Source organism: Triplophysa dalaica, chromosome 2, assembly GCF_015846415.1.
Source record: "Triplophysa dalaica isolate WHDGS20190420 chromosome 2, ASM1584641v1, whole genome shotgun sequence".
Classification (NCBI taxonomy): Eukaryota; Metazoa; Chordata; class Actinopteri; order Cypriniformes; family Nemacheilidae; genus Triplophysa; species Triplophysa dalaica.
In genome coordinates, this window is record NC_079543.1 from 19,443,476 (window position 1) to 19,463,024 (window position 19,549).

A 19,549-nucleotide genomic window follows, 5' to 3' on the forward strand; every position below is an offset into this window, starting at 1 on the left:
CCGACTTAACACTCTGTTTAAAACAATCAAGATACTTTTTAGCTATGTTTTAATATAGTGTATTTTGTTTGGACTATAGCTGAAGATATGACTTGAAACGGTGTAAGGCATGAAGGCAGTTATAAAAGGTTTAACAAAACAACTTTCAATCATTTGCTTTAAAGAAGCCCAAACAGTAGTTCAGGTTAGGTTAATATGAATATTTGTCAGGGTAGCGTGAACCTGCTCTCCGGTTTAGTCACGTGACATTCGACATATACCCTATTGGACTTGAAAAAGTTCCATGAGCCTTATTTTCATGAAAAGGAATGTGTGCTCAGAGTTATAACAAAGACTTTAATTCAAACGCACTGTATGCGCTAGTGGTTGCTTATTAAAAACAATAACAAATGCATAGCCTGACACTGTGAAGGTGAGTTGCATTGTCATCTTTTCCTTAAACTCTGGTTTGAAATTACAGACAGACAGAAAAGTTTAAAGCGAGAGGTTGTGTTAAGCAAAGCGGTCTGACCTGTACAAACCAGTCGATAGTGCAGCAGTTAACCAGCGAGGGGAACATGCGGCAGCGCGACCGAAAGGCGTCACCAACAGGACTCATGCACAGCACTATGTGCAGCTTCTCCCGCACACGAGAGATGAAGAACTGGAAGACCTGTAGACACAAAGATACGAAATGTCACCTGACCTCTGAACAAGAAGAATCTCAGAGTAGCTGATAATATACAGTTCTGCACTTACATGGCTACATTATTCTTTACAAGACTGGCAAATGGATGGATAGGAAGATTACAATATTTACCTCATCCCTGTTTCCTTCTGAGATGCCAAACTCTTTGGCCTTGGGGCTTACGGCAGCAAGCACCTGTTTCAGCTCATCCTTCTCAAACAGGTTTGGTACTTCACCAGAGTTCAGCATGTTATTAATGTCCTCCAGGAACTCCTCCACCACAATCTAAAACAGTTGTGTAAAACAGGACAATCGTGGGATCAACCAGGGAGTTAACTTCTTGATTTTTTTACTTCAGTTTAACATTTTTTATTGTTAACAACATATATGATTAACAAGGCTGGGTTTCCTGAAACCTTCTTGATGCTACAGTACGTTATTCTTCAGTTATACCTTAAGAGTGGTAGCGATATATTCTCAAGAACAATGTAGTGATACGAAAGTTTCGGGAAACCCAGCCCTATGTCAGTGGTGCATTGTTTTATTGTCATACAATTTATGCCTCTGAATCAACCTACTGAATACACTGAGTAGCTCATGGGATCAGTGGTATTAAAGGAGTAGTTCACTTCAAAATTTGCCCCCGTTGAGTTTCCTTTTTTTTTTCCTACTATGGAAAGTCAATGGGGGCCAATTTTGAAGTGTGCTACTCCTTAAAGAGCTTTATATGTTTAGCACATATATGCTTAGCTTAGATATAATCCTTTATGATCATTAAGCATTATTATACGCATTAGCTCCCAATGCCTATATGTATTTATGAGCAGTGTTTTGTTTTTGTATATTCCCTTTACCAGTTTTAGCAGCGATTTACCAGTAAGCAGTAAGGTTCTTGTATATAGTAAAGTGTTGAAGCCATGCGTTTGTTGGATTTATTACCACTTGTATCACCTTAGTTTAACTACAAACATAAACTATAGCTTTCAGCAGTGTAGTAGCGCCTACACTTACATTTATTTAGCAGGGAAGATCCCAGGGTTGCCAGATTTGAGAAAAAGAATCAGCCAAATGGCCATTCAAACCTAGCCGGAAAACCGCGAGCTTAGAAAGACTGAAAAACTTTGCAACAGTGGAAGGTCCTGGTAAAAAGTGTACATCACACTCATAATCGAGCGATATTGCATTAATAAAAGTCGGATTGTATTTGGCTAAAGAAAGCAAATTATACACATGAATGAAATTGGGATTTGTAAAATAGATTTCCCAACAACTTTTCCTTTAAACTGGGAATTTGGAGATGCGGAGATCTTATGCTGTACCGAAGTTTTCTCAGAGTTCACTGATGTCAGACATGACATCATCTTTTTTGACACAGCATGTTTGAAATCAAGCAACAAGGAAAAGGTTGTAAATACACCAGTAGGGAAGGAAGGTTTACAGCAAATAACAGTCCAGCATGACACAACATACAACAATCTCATTATTAAAACATTGGTGAGAAAACGATTTTCTTTCATGAATAAATTCTCAAGAACTATCCCTTTACACTCTTAAAAATAAAGGTGCTGAAAAAAAGGCTCTTCACATCAATGCCATGGAAGAACCATTTTTAGTTCCACAAAGAACCATTCAGCCAAACGTTCTTTAAAGAACCCACTACTTTCTTACTTTTTATAATCTAAAGAACCTTTTTTCGCCTCAAAGAACCTTTTGTGAAACAGATGTTTAAGGTTCTTTATGGAACCAAAAGGTTCTTCTATAGCATCCAAGAACCTTTTGAAGCCATGTTTTTAAGAGTGTAGGTGTTATTTGTAAACAAATGTAAACAAATTAACAGTTACATTGGATAACACTACCCCAGCACAAAAAAAACAGAACTAAGAAGCACAGTCTGACTTGAAAACACCCACCAATGTGTATGAGTTATTTCAAGAATATGAACTTAAAGGTTGCACGTCCTCTTAGGGCACATTTGAAAAACAATGACTTTGACATTGAGTGACAATCTATCAAGCACTGAAATGTATCCGCTCTCTTAAGGGCAACTCAAAAAAAAACACTTGCATGCGCATAAATGTCACTAAATATACATTGTGTTACAAAGCCACATAAGGGACATGTGTTTTATCACTCTGTGTATAAAAGTACTTTTATGTATCTGAGTTTTAAAGGGTTTTTACATGTTTCCTTGTCCATTTAACCTCTCTTAAGAAATGTTTGTGTATGTCTTTAAGGATTGGGACTCTCTACCTGTCATGTGGATGTGAAAGTGACAGGAAGTAACCTGCTTGATATAAAAGGAGCAGCAGGGTTTAGCACTTACGGATACTAGTTGAATTTTGTCAAATGCCTGGATTGTGGAGAGCTCTTTGTAGACACTTTCCTTTCCAGCACTAGCACTTGCACTTGCACTCTGGATCATCACTTTTTTGATTCAATATAACGGGGGAAAATTATTCATGGTTTGTCTTTGGACTGTTTTATGATACTCTTTTGAAACAAACAGCCCAATGACTTTAATATACTGTGTAGTTTTATTTCAGTGTCATTTGGTAAATATATATCTGTTATTTAGTGCTGTTTCCCTGTCTCCTTTAAAATCCAACATACTGTATATACAATTCTCTTATTAACGGTGTTACCTTTGCCTATAGCGGTGAGTGTTACAACAGTTTATAAAACGGTCAGTTTTGGTCCTTGATTTTGATTGGTTGAGCCGAGTATAACGGCTGACATAGCCTAAATATCACTTTATTTACTTTATTATATTAAACCTTGCTACACATATGGAATCATCGCTTTATAAACCCATGAAGCATTGGGTTACAGTGCTTTTTATAACAGCTAAGGGAGTTTTGGCTCGACTTATCGCTTTAATATACTACTATACCTGTTTCTATATTACCCACCAGTCTGTGTGTGTCTCATTGAGAACTGTTCCAAAAATAATTGAAGGGTCATAACTGGCTGTATGCTGAATCACAAAGCAGATGCAGTGTGTGCTTCTATGAGACAGTATTACAGTACTGGCTGTGTGCCCGGAGTCATAACAGAGATGACCCACAGTCTCCTCCACAGCTCAGAGCGTACCTCTCTGCATCCAAATTACAGTTATAACCGCATATCGGTGAATCGTACAACTAGCTTTCAGGAAAGGTTTAGGAGTGACCCAGACATTCAAAAATGTGCACAACCTGATTTTGACTTGCATCAATCAAACGAAACGATTTCAGATCAATGAAAGGGAATTGTGTAAACCGACCATGTATTGACTTTGAAGGAGAAGAATGATAAGCGATGTTATTGTGGGACACACAATAGACAGAATACTACGGTGGCCGCTGGGTGTCACTGCGCTGCAACAGAAGAAAACACATGCAAACACAAAAAAACACAAGCAAATTCAGAAAGCATTCGCGTTAGTTTGACGACACATGCCCTGCAAATTCTCGCAACACAAACAAACACAGAAACGCGCTGCAAATTCTCGCAACACAAACAAACACAGAAACGCGCTGCAAACTGCACACACGACAACGGAAGTGTTTCCGGGGGACCGCAAAAACTGATGCACCTGATTGGGACACGCTTCACTTGGACTGTTCAAATTCGTTAGTGGAGTTGTCAGCCACATTGAAGGTAGTTGCTTTATAACTTTATTTTAACTTTCTTAACGTACGTCCGTAGGATATTATTAGCCTGTCGATTTGAACAGTTTAACAAAAACTATGAGACATAGTAACTGCTCGACTTACTTAAACAAGTGTCACGTTAAAAAAGTTTAAAGGTTTAATGATTAATGATTAAAAATGTATTATAGTCGACATAGTCAGTGTGGCTGACAACTCCACTAACGAATTTGAACAGTCAAAATGAAGCGCATGAAGTGCATCAGTTTTTGCGGTCCCCCGGAAACACTTCCGTTGTCGTCCGTGCAGTTTGCAGCGCATTTCTGTGTTTGTTTGTGTTGCGAGAATTTGCACCGCGTTTCTGTGTTTGTTTGTGTTGCGAGAATTTGCACCGCGTTTCGGTGTTTGTTTGTGCTTCGAGTATTTGCAGGGCATGTGTCGCCAAATTAATGAAGATGCTTTCTGAATTTGCTTTTGTTTTTTTTGTTTGCATGGGTTTTCTTCTGTTGCAGCGCATTGACACCTAGCGGCCACGGTAGAATACAGACTTACCCACACATTCACACCGCTCTCGTCATTTCTAAACATAGATAGGTCAGATAGACACCCTTATCCTTTGTAGTCTTAGGAGCATTAAGGGCAACGTGAGGACCAGATGCTTTTAAGAAGAGAGGATAGTAAAAAGGACCTTTATTGCTTTAATAATACTCTCTCACCTGGAAAAATTATAATAGCTAGTAGAACGTAATGTACAGATCTGAGTGGAAAGAATTTTTATGATCATTTTAACCTAGGCCTTTCCCTCCAAAAAAGACAAATGGATAGATTTAAAGCAGTTTTGGCTGTACCTGAGTGTCTGTAAAGAGGAAGACCATGTCCTGGCCTTCCACTCCCGCCATTTTGTACAGTTTGCGCAGGTCTTCGTGAAAGCTGTCATAATTATAACCACGACTCAGCTCGATCTGAAAGCAGCGGTAGCCACACATATGAGCAGCCAGACGTGTCAATGATTGTTTTCCAGTGCCGCCGACGCCGACCAACAGGGCGTTGCCACGTTCTTGTCGAATCATGCGTGCGATTCTACATATAGGAAAGAAATGCGAGTCATTTTGATGGACAAATAAAACACGGCATTTGTAGAGGCCTAGATGGCATCATTCATAGAATTTTAGTGCCATTTTAGTGGTTGGCAAATAGTAGGAACTGCTTGCTGACCTAGACACGTGTTCGATGGCATCCTGGAAGAACACAAGCTTGGTTTCCTTGGAGAAGGTGGTGTTGTAGTCATCCAGGTATTCCTGCAGCACCTGACGGATCTTCTCCATGTCTGTTAGATCCTCGTACACGCGGTTAGCTTTGTCTGCACCAACCTGCACGGTGTTACCAACAATCTAATTAATCATTGAACTTAGAAACAACGCACTGCTATAGTTATTCAATTAGTTCGCCCAAAAATATAAATTCTGTCATCATTTACTCACCTTCGAGTTGTTCCAAATCTGGATAAATAAAGTTTGTTTGGATGTACACAGAGAAAGATATTTGGAAGAATGCTTATGAACAAACAGTTCTTAGACCTCATTGATTACCATAGTAAAAAATAGTAACTAAAAATGTATTTTTCTGTTCTGTTGAATGCAAAAGAAGATATTTTGAAGATTGTAGGACAGCAAACAGGTCTGGGGCACTTTTGACTACCATGGTCATTTATCCTACTATGGTAGTCAATGGGGTCCAAGAACTGTTTGGTTACAAGCATTTGGCCAAATATCTTTCTCTTTGTTCAACCAACCAAAAAATTTAAACAGGTTTGGATTGTGAGTAATTCATGACAGAATTTTAATTTTGGGGTAAACTATCCCTTCAAAACAATATCTTTGCTGTCCTTCTGAAACCTTGAATGTTCAAATTCACTGTTTCCAGGAAATGAAAAAAAAACATTACTTTTTAAATTATTAAATAATGTTTTTAATACTTTTTGTTTGTTAGATATTTTTAAAACCCAGTGAAAAACATAAAGAGGGACTAATAATAATGATTAATGACAAAAAATTAAAACCATGAAAAGGTTACAAGATACAGCAGATATATATTTATTATAGTATAATAGTATATGCAATTCATTCTATTAAAGACCTAGTATAGAAACACATAAAATCGGTTTACACAAAATGAAAATATAATCAGTGAGTAAAAGATATTAAAAAATAGTAAATGTATTAAAAAAAGTCAATATTACCTTGATGAAATCTCCAAAAATGATGGGTTGATTCACAAAGTACATGGGCTCTATGTTTATGCTGAAATATTTACCTGTTGTGTAAAGGGAACGGTTCAGGATTAGACAGCCACAGAAACTGAGCGACAGATTGAGGCCAAAATAATAATAAATAGATCATTCTGATCATATCATGCAGTGCAGTGATGAAGATTATAACATTTCTTTACTCTACAGTATCTGCCTCTATTCAAAATTCTTGATAGAATACTGTTAAAAGGTTTTGATTTAAAAAATAATAATGTTAACAAGATTCAATGATGTTTTACAATGAATATATTTAAAACCTGCTGTGATAACTCAAATTTACTTTCTGGCCGTACCAATATGCTGTATAAGGACTCTAAGAATGTGCTTACTGGCCATCTCAGAGAGGATGTTGTTAAAGTAAGTCTTGTCCTCGTTGTTGATAAGTCGATCGTGAAAGATGCGCTGACACTCGTGACAGAACAAACGGAAGATCTGCATCTGATCTCTCACTGTAGTCGGCTCACACTGCAGCATACCTGCACACACACATTAAGAAACATACAGTATACATTTATATAGATGCTCAACCTTTTGTAATTAACCAATTTGTTTTGATGTTGAACCACAGATGTAAACAGTTTAATATCTACAACTTAATGCACAGTGACAGATTAACTTGTCTGTGACCTTTAAACATAAATAAAACATCATCAGATGATAGTTGTGCCCTTCAGATTTAGTTTAGGCAGACAGTAACCCCGCAGAGATAAACGGCCTACACTTCCTTACCTGGAACAGTTGTAAACCATAGCAAAGTATTTTAACTGTCCCCAAGACGCCATTAAAGTAGAAAGGAACATTTTTAATGGTCACTTGAGAGCTCTTTAACAAAATAACCTATTCATTGTGTTTAAGCACTACCAATCCTCTGGATAAAATACGACTTTTGGCATGAATGTGGACTTTTAAGCTGCATTTTGGTTTTGTACCTCTTCACGGTTGTAATGTCTGCTTGTGTGTACCCCTGTTTTGGTGCATTTCTCCTACCCTGCACACATTTGGAGAGGTCTCTAAGATTGAAAACATAATGAGATTTGGCGGGTGTGGGAAGCAGGTCCACGCTCATACGCCGGTAGATCTCAACAGCAGCATCCACGATTCTGTCCGCTGCTTGTCTGACTGCTGTGGGGAATTCGGTGAGAAAACCACCCAAAATCGCCTACAAACATAAACCAGCACAAAAGAAGTCAATATGTAAACCTGTAGAGTGAATGACAGACAAGCATAAGAATTTACATGAGGGTCAGAGTGTGTGTACAGATTGATGTCATGTCTTCTTAGAATGGAGAGATGAAACGCTTCATTTTTTCCCTCATTTTTGCATGTCGCTTGGGATAAAGCATCTGATGAATGCTTAAGTGGAAAATTCACATTGTAGAGCACTGGTAGAAGTAAATTTACATTGCGTAAATGGATTTGTCAGATGTTTTCATCCAAAGCAACGAGTGCATTCAAGGTTTTTCTCAATATAATTTCAAAAGCACCATATTTTGTTTAGAATGTTATTTTCAACATAAGAAAGTAAGCTATACAAACTGTTTGGTGGATCAACAGTGCAAGGGTTAATAAGGGTTAATAGGGTTAATAAGACCTCAGGCTGTCCATTCAGAACCATGGACAGCTCTAGGTCTCGATTTGAAAGTTCAGAACCACGGACAGCTCAAACTGTGACTTTTTTGCCAAAACAGACATGACTGTCTTCTTGCACAACTTAAAAATTATAATATTTATTTTGTAACCCTCCCCTTATTACCGACTGCATTCTTTTTTATAATGATGAGTAACGATTGGGCTAAATGTTTATTCAACATGTTTATAAAAAATGAGTGCAACCACGTCTGACCTTAAAGATCTGTTTGAGGCTGTGCTCGGAGGGTGTTGGAAGACACAGCATGCTAAAGTGGCGGATGAAACGAGGGGTCACAGGGTTACGACCTCCACCAGGGGGCGCACAGGCAGCCGCTATTGTCATATCCTTTAGGGTGAAAGACAGAAGTGCAGTGGAATTAGTGTATATGAAAAAACATCCAAAGAATATAAATTACTTTTTTTGACACTTTCACCCTTCTCATCAAACCTTTGCTGGAAGAAATTAATGTGTTATTGATTAATATCCAAATTTAAAGAGAGCCGTCATGACAGCTGGAAAAAACGTAATTACCAATTACTCTTCAAACCAAAGAATAGTCGGTGAAGCCTCAAAGTCAAAGCTATGTCATATTCGGCCACTAAAGAGCTATACTAAACCAGATTAATTTCCTCGAGGGTGAAACTCACTTCAGAACCACAAATCATTCTTTTAACCTGAAGCGGATTCTGCCCGCTTGTCACATTTTCGTCTTTTATTTCATCGTAACTCATATTTGAGATTGATGAGTATTGACTGCATAGTCTACGCTCATAACTTTCTTTACTGTAACCTTGCCAAATCTCATAATTGTCATTGCTTACATTATGCACTTTTACCTTAAGGGGGGGTGAGTTAAAAACTGGGTTTACTAGATGTAGGTGAATTATAAATACATCATATTTCATAATTTCCAAAGTGAAACAACATAATCAGTGGCAATTTGAAACATCAAGCATTAGTTCTGCTCATGATTTGATAAACACTACAAATATTATTATATACAAGTATATTATTTTTCATCTCCAAAGAGACAGACAGGGAGACAGAGATTGAGATAAATTAAGACAAATTAGGTTTTAAGAAGATTAAGAACGTTCTGTTAACAGTCTCCCTCTCCCACATGTATTTAAAACAAGATAACGCTAGAATAAATCCTTGTTTAGTATTTCTGTATTATGGCAAGGAAACATGACATCCTATGTTATCTTTGTGTGTGTGTGTGTGTTTACATAGTTCTTCTACCATTACATTTATTTATATATTATTTGTTTGTTTATTTTTTGCTTAGCGTGTTGTAAAAAGTATTAAATCTTATAGCGCTTAAAATTACCCACCTCCACCCCCAGATCCACCTGTCTAGATCTCTTTAAAAAGTATTGCAGCGTGTATTTATTCGCAGTAGCAAGTTTTCATACTTTCTATGCAACAGCAACATCGGTGTTAGCAGATCTAGTTCCGCCAAGATCAAACACATTTGCATGTTTGTCATGCGAATGACAACTTCTATGACTGATCCTTACATGTATCTCCATCCAGAAGAATTTTTCTCTGTCGTAAAAGCCGTGGAAGTCCTGGAACTGTCTCAGGAGCTCTATGGGTGGCTGAGAGCCATAACTGTCCAGTTTTGGCATATTCAGATCATCCACAAATACCACAATCTTTTTATTAGCCGGAGCACCTGAAAAGCATAAACATCCAGGTTAAAACAACCAGACAAATCATTTCTAAATATGACATTCTGTTTGTTTTCCTCACTAATAACAAAACTCTATATTATAAGTATGGTTCTCCGGTTCCTTACCCAGTAAATTCTTTCTTTTTTTCTCCAGTTTTGACTCAATGATCTCTTGGGTCCTGACTGATGACGTTTGGGCTGAGAAGTTGATGTAAACAGGGACATAACCTGCTTTTTCCTGTACGCTGTTCAACAATGCTCGTGCCACCACGGACTAAAACACACAGTAATACTAGTGTAGGCAAATTCTGGTTGCAAATTCTTTAGAACAAACATAACTTTCCGGTTTTATTAAAGCGTTGTCGCCTTACCTTCCCTACTCCGGTGATGCCAGTAAAGAGGACAGAGTGATTGACAGACAGTAGTTTTTCCATCAGGTATCCGTATCTTACAGCATCTGTTGTGGGTACCAACATTTCAAAGAAGGGGATCTCGCTGTTATAACTAAAGGTGGGAATAATCTTCTCCCATGGCTCCAAGGAACAAGTATCAAAGTTCATATACAGACTCCACAAATCACCTCCACTGGGCAACTATAAAAGAGAGAGTCAGAAAGTGAGAGACAAAGAGTAATAAATAAATATTTCCACAATTTCTCTTTCAGCAATTAGTAGCTGAAACAGATTTAAACAGACAGTGATTTAGAAAAAGTAAGCGTTAAAGCAACACTATAGAACTTTTGCTCAAGGGTCTCCCCATGTGGTTGACAAGCGCAAGTTACCAGTGTTCTAAATAATGTCGCTGTATAAGCTTTCCAGTGGGTTGCTCAATACACATGAACTTGTTTACTAAGCTGATGAAATGCAGAAACGTTGTCCACTCTTCCACAGGCAGGTGATGGGTGGTGCTGTGTGTACCGACCTGAACACACAACTTACAGAGTGTAGTCGTAGCCGCTATGAGGCTGCTCAGGTAGCAGCGGCAGTAGAATTATTCTCTTTATTCTCTAGTGGTTATAACACTAAATTAATTTTAGAGATATTATTTTTAAGTTGGCAAAACTACAAAGTGTTGCTTTAAGATGTATTGCATCAGGCTTGCATCCTGTCTTATTATTGATGTCAAACCTGGTGTGATGTGGTAAGATAAAGGGTATGAGTATGAGTGTGTTTATGAAGATTGTCGTGCCTGGTAGCCTCACTGAGGGCAGTGTGTGTGATTTGCATTTTTTGAGTTCATTTTTACACCCCTACTAACAATGCTATGAACCCACAACATCAGAGAGCAGACCAGAAACACCCTGATCTCTCATTAAAAATGTGTACTGTATTATCCAGGCAGGTTCTAACAACTCTTTCCACCTCCTTTTTCTTCTGCCTTCCACCTCACCCCTCCCCTACTCGAACTCTTTTGGATTCGCTCTTTGGAATACTAATAATGACACTTCTCGCTGCATTCTGACCTTCTGAAATAAATACAATTTCAAGAAGCCCCGGAACGTATTGTTTTCCTTCAATCTCTCACTCATGAAATATTCTAGAGGAAATGTTCATGAAAGCGAGCAATAAATAACACGATCAGATCCAAAAGAGGATTATGAAAAAAACATAGCTCTCTTTATGAGATATGTATATTTAAATGACCTCTACTGTAAGTCAGGTTAATGTGCTTTATCAAGGATCAAGCCCAGAGGGGATCTGCGGTGTCTTTAATGTTCCATGTGTTTATGATCACTGAAAATACGTTATGATAGGACTTGGGGAATAATTCATGACCTTTCTGCTAACATCAAATGTATTAGAAAGGACGTGGCAAGGTTGCAAAATTGTAAAAACCAAAGACGTTCATCCAAAGCTTAATTAAACTTCACATTGTAGTCAGTTGTGTTGTTTTTTATTCTTTTTTACCTACAAATAAAATCAATGAATGTTATTGAAATGTACCTTTGCATCGTTGTTGTCTTCAAACTGCTGTCTTATAAAGGTGTCAAATGTGTCCCAGTGGCTGTCAATCAAGTTTCCTCCAACCGCCCACAGGTAGCAGAACACAAATGTCTGGCATATTACACGGTTTAACTTACTGGACTCCTGCAAATAGATACGAATAAAAGACAAAAAGTTGAATTTTATTATACTAAAATAATAATTCTAAATGAATACTTCAGCCATACTGTAAATAAGGAATTCTTTCATCATTTACTAATCTCCATGTCATTTCAAACCTGTAAGAATTTCTTTCTCCTGCGAAACACAAAAGAAGACATTATGAAGAATGATGGTTAAGGAAACAACATTGGCCACCATTAATTTCCACAAAAGCGCTGAGACATCATACAAATCTTCTTTTGTGTTCTGCATAAAAGTCATATTTAAGTTCTAAATGAGAGTAAACAAATGCTAAGATTTTTGTTTTTGGGTGAACTAGCCCTATAACCAGTGTTGGGTGTAACTAGTTACTAAGTAATTAGTTACAGTAATTTAATTACTTGTGTACTAATATGTGTGTACAGTGGTGGAATGACAACAAAATTTTAAGGTTAACTTTTAATATCTATACTGTAATTCTCACATATAAACACTTTTGTCAGTCAATAATACTACTTTATGTAGTTTTATTTTATTTATTTGAATGAATTAAAAGAGCCGTTTCATGTCTATCCTTGAATCACTTAACGAATCAAGGTTGATATAGGATAAAGAAAGTAATTAGTAATGAGTAATTCAATCATTTTTGGAGAGTGTAATTACTACAGTAATCTAATTACACTATAGAATATGTAATAAGTAACTAGTAATTAATTACTTTTTCAGAGTAACTTGCCCACCACTGCCTCTAACTGTGGTAAAAACCGATGTCCTCGAGTGTCTTCTTAAACAGCAGAAACATTAATATGTTAAAAGACATAAATAAACAGATATTTTTTCCAGAAGTAGAATTCACCGTAACTGTAGACTATTTACAGCTGGCAAGCGACGCTGCAACTATGCAGATTAATATTAAATGTACAGTGTGTTCATTTATCAACATTTTACATTCAGGTCATCCAATCAAAATCCAGATCGTATATACAAATACAAAGTAATATATAAAACTCAAAAGAACTAAAAGTTGATTGAAAGTACTTTAGTTTATAACACTGTATAGAGTGTGCTGCAATGCGGCAGTTTCAGGTCTGAATATTCTGAACTGTGCCAGTCCAGAGTTTAAATTCTTGTATTTCAACATGCAGCTCAATCGTCTGAATTCTTTACATATACAATAACCATGCTTCGCTCACCTGCATCCAAATTAATAACATAATGTTGATGTAAAGCAAGTGACGAGCATGCTTTACATTAGAGGAAAGTGTTAATGTTTGCTTTTAAATTTGAAGTGGGACCATCTAAAAATTGCACACTGACAATGTCATTGTTGCATAGGAAGGCTGTGAGGTTTCTTAGTTACTTCATTGATTTTCCTTTTTCATTAAAAATTATTAATTTTGTAATGGTTCTGGGAAGCATTAAAACCTTATTTCATGAAATAAAAAATGTTCAGAACAACACCCAAACGGGAATTATTTTACATGAAATTCCCCTTAAACCATTAAACAGTTGTCTGGATTTAGTTCAACATGTACTGTAGATAGTACTGTGGAGGTGCTTATCACTTAGTGTCCTTTTCTTTTAAAACAAAAAGTAGTTTGCAATATTATTTGACTTCACGACATGACATACTGTTGCTTTGTTTCAACTGTATTTTGACTCATGGAAAAAATGTGCCGCTTAATGTATGTGCTGCAGATACAAGATGTGCTAAACAACCATCATAAATTACAGCTGATGCTCTGATGCTCTTTTTGATTGCCGTTTTCTATCCTTTAAATATATTATTACATGTGAACATACAGCTGCGACCAAGACTCAAAGTCAAAATCAGTTTTTACATAATTTTTTTTTACGTACGATTGTTTAGGTACAACAATCATCTTTGTTTCGTTCTGTGAACTAACTACTTCAAATATTTCTCCAAATTTTCAAATAAAAATATTGTTTCCATTTGCATTTATTTGCAGAAAACGAAAACTACGCTCTCAATATTAAGTTCAGATTCAATTTTAAGCAATGCAACAGTAATATTGATGCTGTTTTATGTGATAACCATAGTTTTCATGTGTCTTGTCCTGCAGTCGGTCTTTCACATTTCTGTATGATTATAGTCACTCCTGAGGTTTGATTTTGTTCAAATTCAACAAACACTGGACTGGAATGTCCACAATACCTCTAGAAATGCTGACTGAATGAACATTTGGAATGGTCTCTTCATTTTTTCCGTGGCTGTATGTTATGCAATACTGTATGTTAAACTAATCCATGTTGGTGAGAGTTGAGCCACACCATACCAATCTGAGGCTAGGAGCCCCATTGCTGAACAGCAGCGCTTCCAGTAGACAGCAGAGGGTTGTGACTTTACTGATGTCCACCTGTGCGATGGCCTGCACGCAGCGCTTTGAAACAAACTGAAGGCCCTTCTCCACATATCGCTCAAACAGCTCCATCATATACACACCTATGGGCTCTGTAATCTAAACACACACAAACACACACGTTTCTCTAAACAATGAACTGGAAGGTTCTGGTATTGCTTCTCTTTAATGTCTGTCTATAAAACTATTGATTAAGACTTCTTATTGCTTCAAGGGCAATGGAGCAGTGTTAACACTCTGCTTTAGTGAGTCCTTTGGGAAGGATTAAAGGGTTCACCTTCTCGCAAAGCCCCGTGAGCCACGTCTGAACGTACGGCCTCCACTTCAGCTCCTCTGGGTCGATATACACCATGCCGCAACGGCTAACCGTGGCAGGAGACGCCACCGCCAGGTCCTGCACCTGATTGAGAAAGACGTGAGAGGATGCGTGACTAGCATTTGATTAAACAGGATGCGCATGAGGAATTTAATGAAGACATGCGGGTGCGTGTGCACGACTCACCTCAAACACCATGTGTATGGAAGGTGTGAGCTTAATCCTTTCACTGTTAGCCAAGCAAAGCATCTTATTATCATCCAGCACCGTGTTCATGTTCTCAATCCATAACGCATCCACCGGTCCATCACTGATCACCCATTTGTGATCCTCGCTGAAGTCTTGGACAGCAGATCGAACGCACAGCGCCATCAGACCGTCCCGCCATTCCAGAGTCAGCGGGTTCACTTCACCATAAAGCTCGCCCATGCTCACAGACTTTGGGTTGAGCACGTAGGTTTTGACAGGGCGGTAGAAGGGGTTTTGGTGGCCGGCGTGGTATAGGGTATCCAATGCGTCCGCCAGTATGCGGTAGACGACGGTCTTGCCACCTCCGGTGGGCCCCACGAGCATGACCCCATGACGGACAAGCATGGTCTCGTAGAGCTGGATGACCTTACTGATGATGCTCGGGAGGGGCTGGAGGGACCGTTGACACAGGGACGAGTGAATGGTTGACTGCAGGACGCCGTAGTCATGCTCTGGAATGGTGACCCCAGGAAAAAGATCCGACAGAATCCCACTAAGGGAACAAATAAGAGTAGAAATACAAATTATTTTGGTAACCAAACAGCACTGGAGCCCATTTACCTCTATTGTATGGACACAAAATATCTTCTTTTGTGTTGTGCGGAAGACAGAACGTTATTTAGGTCTGAAATGACAAGAGGGTGAGTAAATGATGATAGAATTTTTTTTGGGGGGTGAACTGTCACTTTAAGTGTGTGGAATGATTGTAACCATTTTGTTATCAGATGGTCATGCAAATAGTGACTGTATTGGAAAAATGACTAATGACTGAAATGATATATATGGTGTTTGTACAGTTAATAAATTGTTCTTTATCAGTTAAATTCATACCCTTTTATGTGTACACTCATGTGGTAAGTTTTATTTAAGTACGTATGTACGCCTGCCGGATAAAAAGTTTAGGGGCACTTACAAATGTTTTGATCTGAAGGTTTATGCTTAATGTCTGAAATCAGTTTTGTAGACAAACATCTCATTGTTCCAACATATTAGCTTCTTTCTTTACATAAGAAAAGTTTGATTTAATAAAAATGTCTTTGAAATGGATGAATTTGAATGAATAATGGGGGAAAATCACTTCATACAGTAAAAAGGAAGTCCTTGAATATTGTTTAAAGCATCTTAGGGTCAGATTTCAAGAAAATGCTAGAACATTTCTACAAATCAAATACCAGGCAAAGCATGACATTATAACTGTTTTTGTTCACTTTGGACATTTTTAGTCACAATATAGTTCAATTTATGTTATTGCACATTTTTAAGCACTTCAATTACACATACTGTATTACAGTTTACTACCACTCTTAATATCTGTAAAAATATTACTAACCGAGTAAGTGACCCGAAGCTTTAAAATCTATATCTTTATTGACTTTCCATAGTAGGAATAAAAATGACTATGAAAAGTGAATGGGGGCAAATTTTGAAGTGAACTACTCCTTTAACAAATCTTTATTTAACATTCTAAAGAAAAACTAGTTTCCTTACTGTGTGTAGTATTATAAACACATTGAGAGATTACCTGAACAAAGTGGCATCATCTTTAAGGAACTTGGGCAGGTTTGAGTCTCGCAGAGCTCTGATCAGCACGACATCCTCACTGAAGTGTGGGTTCTCTCTTTTTAATGAACTGGAATACATTAACAACAGCTCATGAATCGATTCTTTCTAACTGTAAGTAAAACGTTTATGGCTACAATTTGACCCTCTACAGAAGAGCTTCCCAAACTGGGATTTCCGAACCCCTATTGGTTCAAGAGGGAATTGCAGAGGGTTTGGACATGGTATACTGTATCCCTACCAGTGAACTGTATATACAAGTTGTTTCCTTTATTTTGAAAATATTTCAATGTTTAGAAATAATTGCAGTTATGTAACATAATTAAAAAATGTTTTTTAAGTTCAACGTGATATTAAATTATTGAAGTATTTACTTCCTCAGGGGGAGTACCTCTCAGGGTACTCTTTAAGTAAATGATTAAGGTCAAAGAGGTTCGGCTTACACCAAAGTTTGAAAACCCCTTCAGCATATAAATACACATACAGTATGTCATTACGAAAAATATGACGACCTTTATAGATAACTTTCATCAAATCAAACTAGATTTTCACATTAACTAAAGAAATACTGTATAAGCTGTGCTCTGTGTATTTGTTTTGTACCATGTTGGTACGCCATTGCAAGGGTGACAAACAACAATGAAAAAATGTTTTTTTTTATTCGATGAATTTGTAGCACCCGCCAATTTTTTTTTTTAACTGATGCCTCAGATGAGTAATAAATGAACTCTCCTCAACATCCAAACCATCAGAGGCATCATTCATGGCTCGGCAAGCACCACTAATTACTCTTGTGTATGTCATAAAGAAGAACTAATTCACACAGAATGAATTCTCCACCCACTCTCATGCTCACATTTTCGTTTCTGCATTCATCCAAAGCGACTTACAGTGCTTCACATTTTATGAGTATGTGCATTCCCTTAGAATCAAACTCATTGGCAGTCCCAGCAACATGCTCCCATGAGCTATAGACAAACCTAGAGTTAACATTTAATCTCTCCTCCCTCTCTCTTTTAAACACACCAACAGTGGTTCATATATTCTTGTAAGTAGTTGTCTGATGTTGATTTAAAGTCAGACATTCTCCATAAAACACTACCATAATGGATCACCATTAAGTAAATTTATGCTGCATATAAAAGGCGAGCACCAATAAAGTGTGTCAGTGACATAAGGCATCCAGCAACGCATCCGATTAACTGTATACGCAAATAGATGCAAAGTCCAGCTGTACAGAAACTGATCTGAGACCAGCGCAAATGAAGACTCCGCCAAATGAGTGTAAATCATCTGCTTAGAGGGTTCCCGGGCAGCTGTTTTTCATTGCTGTTTACGCCGCAGGCATTTTTAACTGTCTAGTTCAAGACAGTGATGAAGCGTTAGCAAATTTATTCATGATCAAAGGCTGAGACAATGAAAGTGTATACAGACGGTGACCTAAAAAAACCAATTCAACCTAACAAGTATCTTTGAAGACTTTAAGATTAAGTCAAATCTATAGGTAATGATAAATCTGAACTGAATGCAAGCACAATAATGTACCGCCGCGTTATGGGTTGCTCACTGGAATAAAGACCATTTCACATCCAAATTAAACATTTAAGTTGCACTTTAAAACTAAAGAGACGACCTATTGCGTAAATGTCCCCCTGGCCTACAAGATCAAATGTTCAATCGTTTAGATTGAATCGTTTTCACATCTCTCCCAAACCAAATCCCATCATGAATGCAAAACAAACTCACAAATACTAGCAAATCCAGCAGCTTCCTCAGAAGAGCTTATTGAAGCTGATTGGTAATTTGTACACAAAACTTGATTTCCCTGCAGACCGATAAAAAACGGTCTACCCCTGTAGTGGCCAAGCGATCATATCTGGATATTTTCACCAGCTTTTTATTGTAGCGTATAATTTGGACCACAGGCTATCATGAATGAGCTGCACCCTGTGCCATTCGAGGCTGAGACTGCCAAGACTGCAGTAAAAGCAGAGCAAAGATGAACCCCGAGTGCCTCACCCTGCCATGACCAGCACGGATTTGACAGCTCTCATGCCAAAGTCATAGTGATCCTGCTGGGAGAGCTGCTCGCTGCACAGCTTGTACATCTGAGTCATCTTCCTCGCCAGAGTCTTGCTGGACTCAAAACCCTCTGAGTACAGGATCACCTATGTACACATACACAAACCGAAAGAGAATTTAAGAATTTTCATTTTGGGTGAACTATCAGCTTAACAGTTGTAAATAAATGTTTTTTTCCTATATGGGAAAAATGTAAAATAATAACATTGAGCATAAATCTCTCTATTAAAAATATACATATAAACAATATAAAAATGTATTATTAACAGTTTGTTTTATACATTTTTACACATATATTTTCAACTATCCATATACAAATGTTATATATTCATCTTTATATTTGTTTTAATACATTTTACATCATATATAAATACATTTTATGTCTATATTTTTATAACAATATATTTGATCAATTGTTTTACTTAGTTTTTATTTTTATCCATAGACCACTTTGCAAGATGTAAACTTTTACTATTTTTATTTTATTTAGACACATCTTACATCTTTATTATATCTTAAATTTATTATTTAACATTTTGATTGGGTCATAAATGTTCTGTTGGTTGTATTTTGTTCAAACTTAAAAAGTGTCAAAAAACTAAAACAAGAAGTTCTTCTGGACCAGCATTGTTGACGACTTCCGAAGTGGTCTATAAATCTATATAAATAAATCTTTCTACAAATGTTATACTATATGTAACTATATACCCACACATAGACATACTACTATTTATATACAATTACTGGAAAGGTGATATGTTTTTGTGCACAACTTGGAGCACAATTATGTTTTTGGTTGTCACCTATTGTGTTTAAAGGGTTCACCTACTGTCATCATTTACTCACCCTCATTGTTCCAAATCTGTATACATTTATTTATTTTGATGAACATAGAGAAATGTTTTAGGAAGAATGCTTGTAACCGAACATTTCTTGGCCACCAAAAAGTGCCCTAACACTGTTTGTTT

General features: G+C 37.2%; 1 protein-coding gene across 1 annotated transcript in view; it reads right to left on the reverse strand.

The window, feature by feature from the left end:
• The window catches only part of dnah6 (dynein, axonemal, heavy chain 6), a 69,220-nt gene that overhangs the window by 35,191 nt on the left and 14,480 nt on the right, over positions 1 to 19,549 (reverse strand). Inside the window, exons 34-50 of the mRNA XM_056763566.1 lie at positions 18,519 to 18,667; positions 16,462 to 16,569; positions 14,877 to 15,432; positions 14,652 to 14,774; positions 14,291 to 14,473; positions 11,853 to 11,996; positions 10,281 to 10,502; positions 10,036 to 10,183; positions 9,755 to 9,912; positions 8,448 to 8,579; positions 7,592 to 7,763; positions 6,934 to 7,080; positions 6,536 to 6,609; positions 5,512 to 5,666; positions 5,145 to 5,376; positions 800 to 952; positions 512 to 652 (exon numbers count right to left, since the gene is read on the reverse strand). Of these exons, the coding sequence (XP_056619544.1) occupies positions 512 to 652; positions 800 to 952; positions 5,145 to 5,376; positions 5,512 to 5,666; positions 6,536 to 6,609; positions 6,934 to 7,080; positions 7,592 to 7,763; positions 8,448 to 8,579; positions 9,755 to 9,912; positions 10,036 to 10,183; positions 10,281 to 10,502; positions 11,853 to 11,996; positions 14,291 to 14,473; positions 14,652 to 14,774; positions 14,877 to 15,432; positions 16,462 to 16,569; positions 18,519 to 18,667 (2,997 nt within the window). The remainder of the gene's footprint in view (positions 1 to 511; positions 653 to 799; positions 953 to 5,144; positions 5,377 to 5,511; positions 5,667 to 6,535; positions 6,610 to 6,933; positions 7,081 to 7,591; positions 7,764 to 8,447; positions 8,580 to 9,754; positions 9,913 to 10,035; positions 10,184 to 10,280; positions 10,503 to 11,852; positions 11,997 to 14,290; positions 14,474 to 14,651; positions 14,775 to 14,876; positions 15,433 to 16,461; positions 16,570 to 18,518; positions 18,668 to 19,549) is intronic.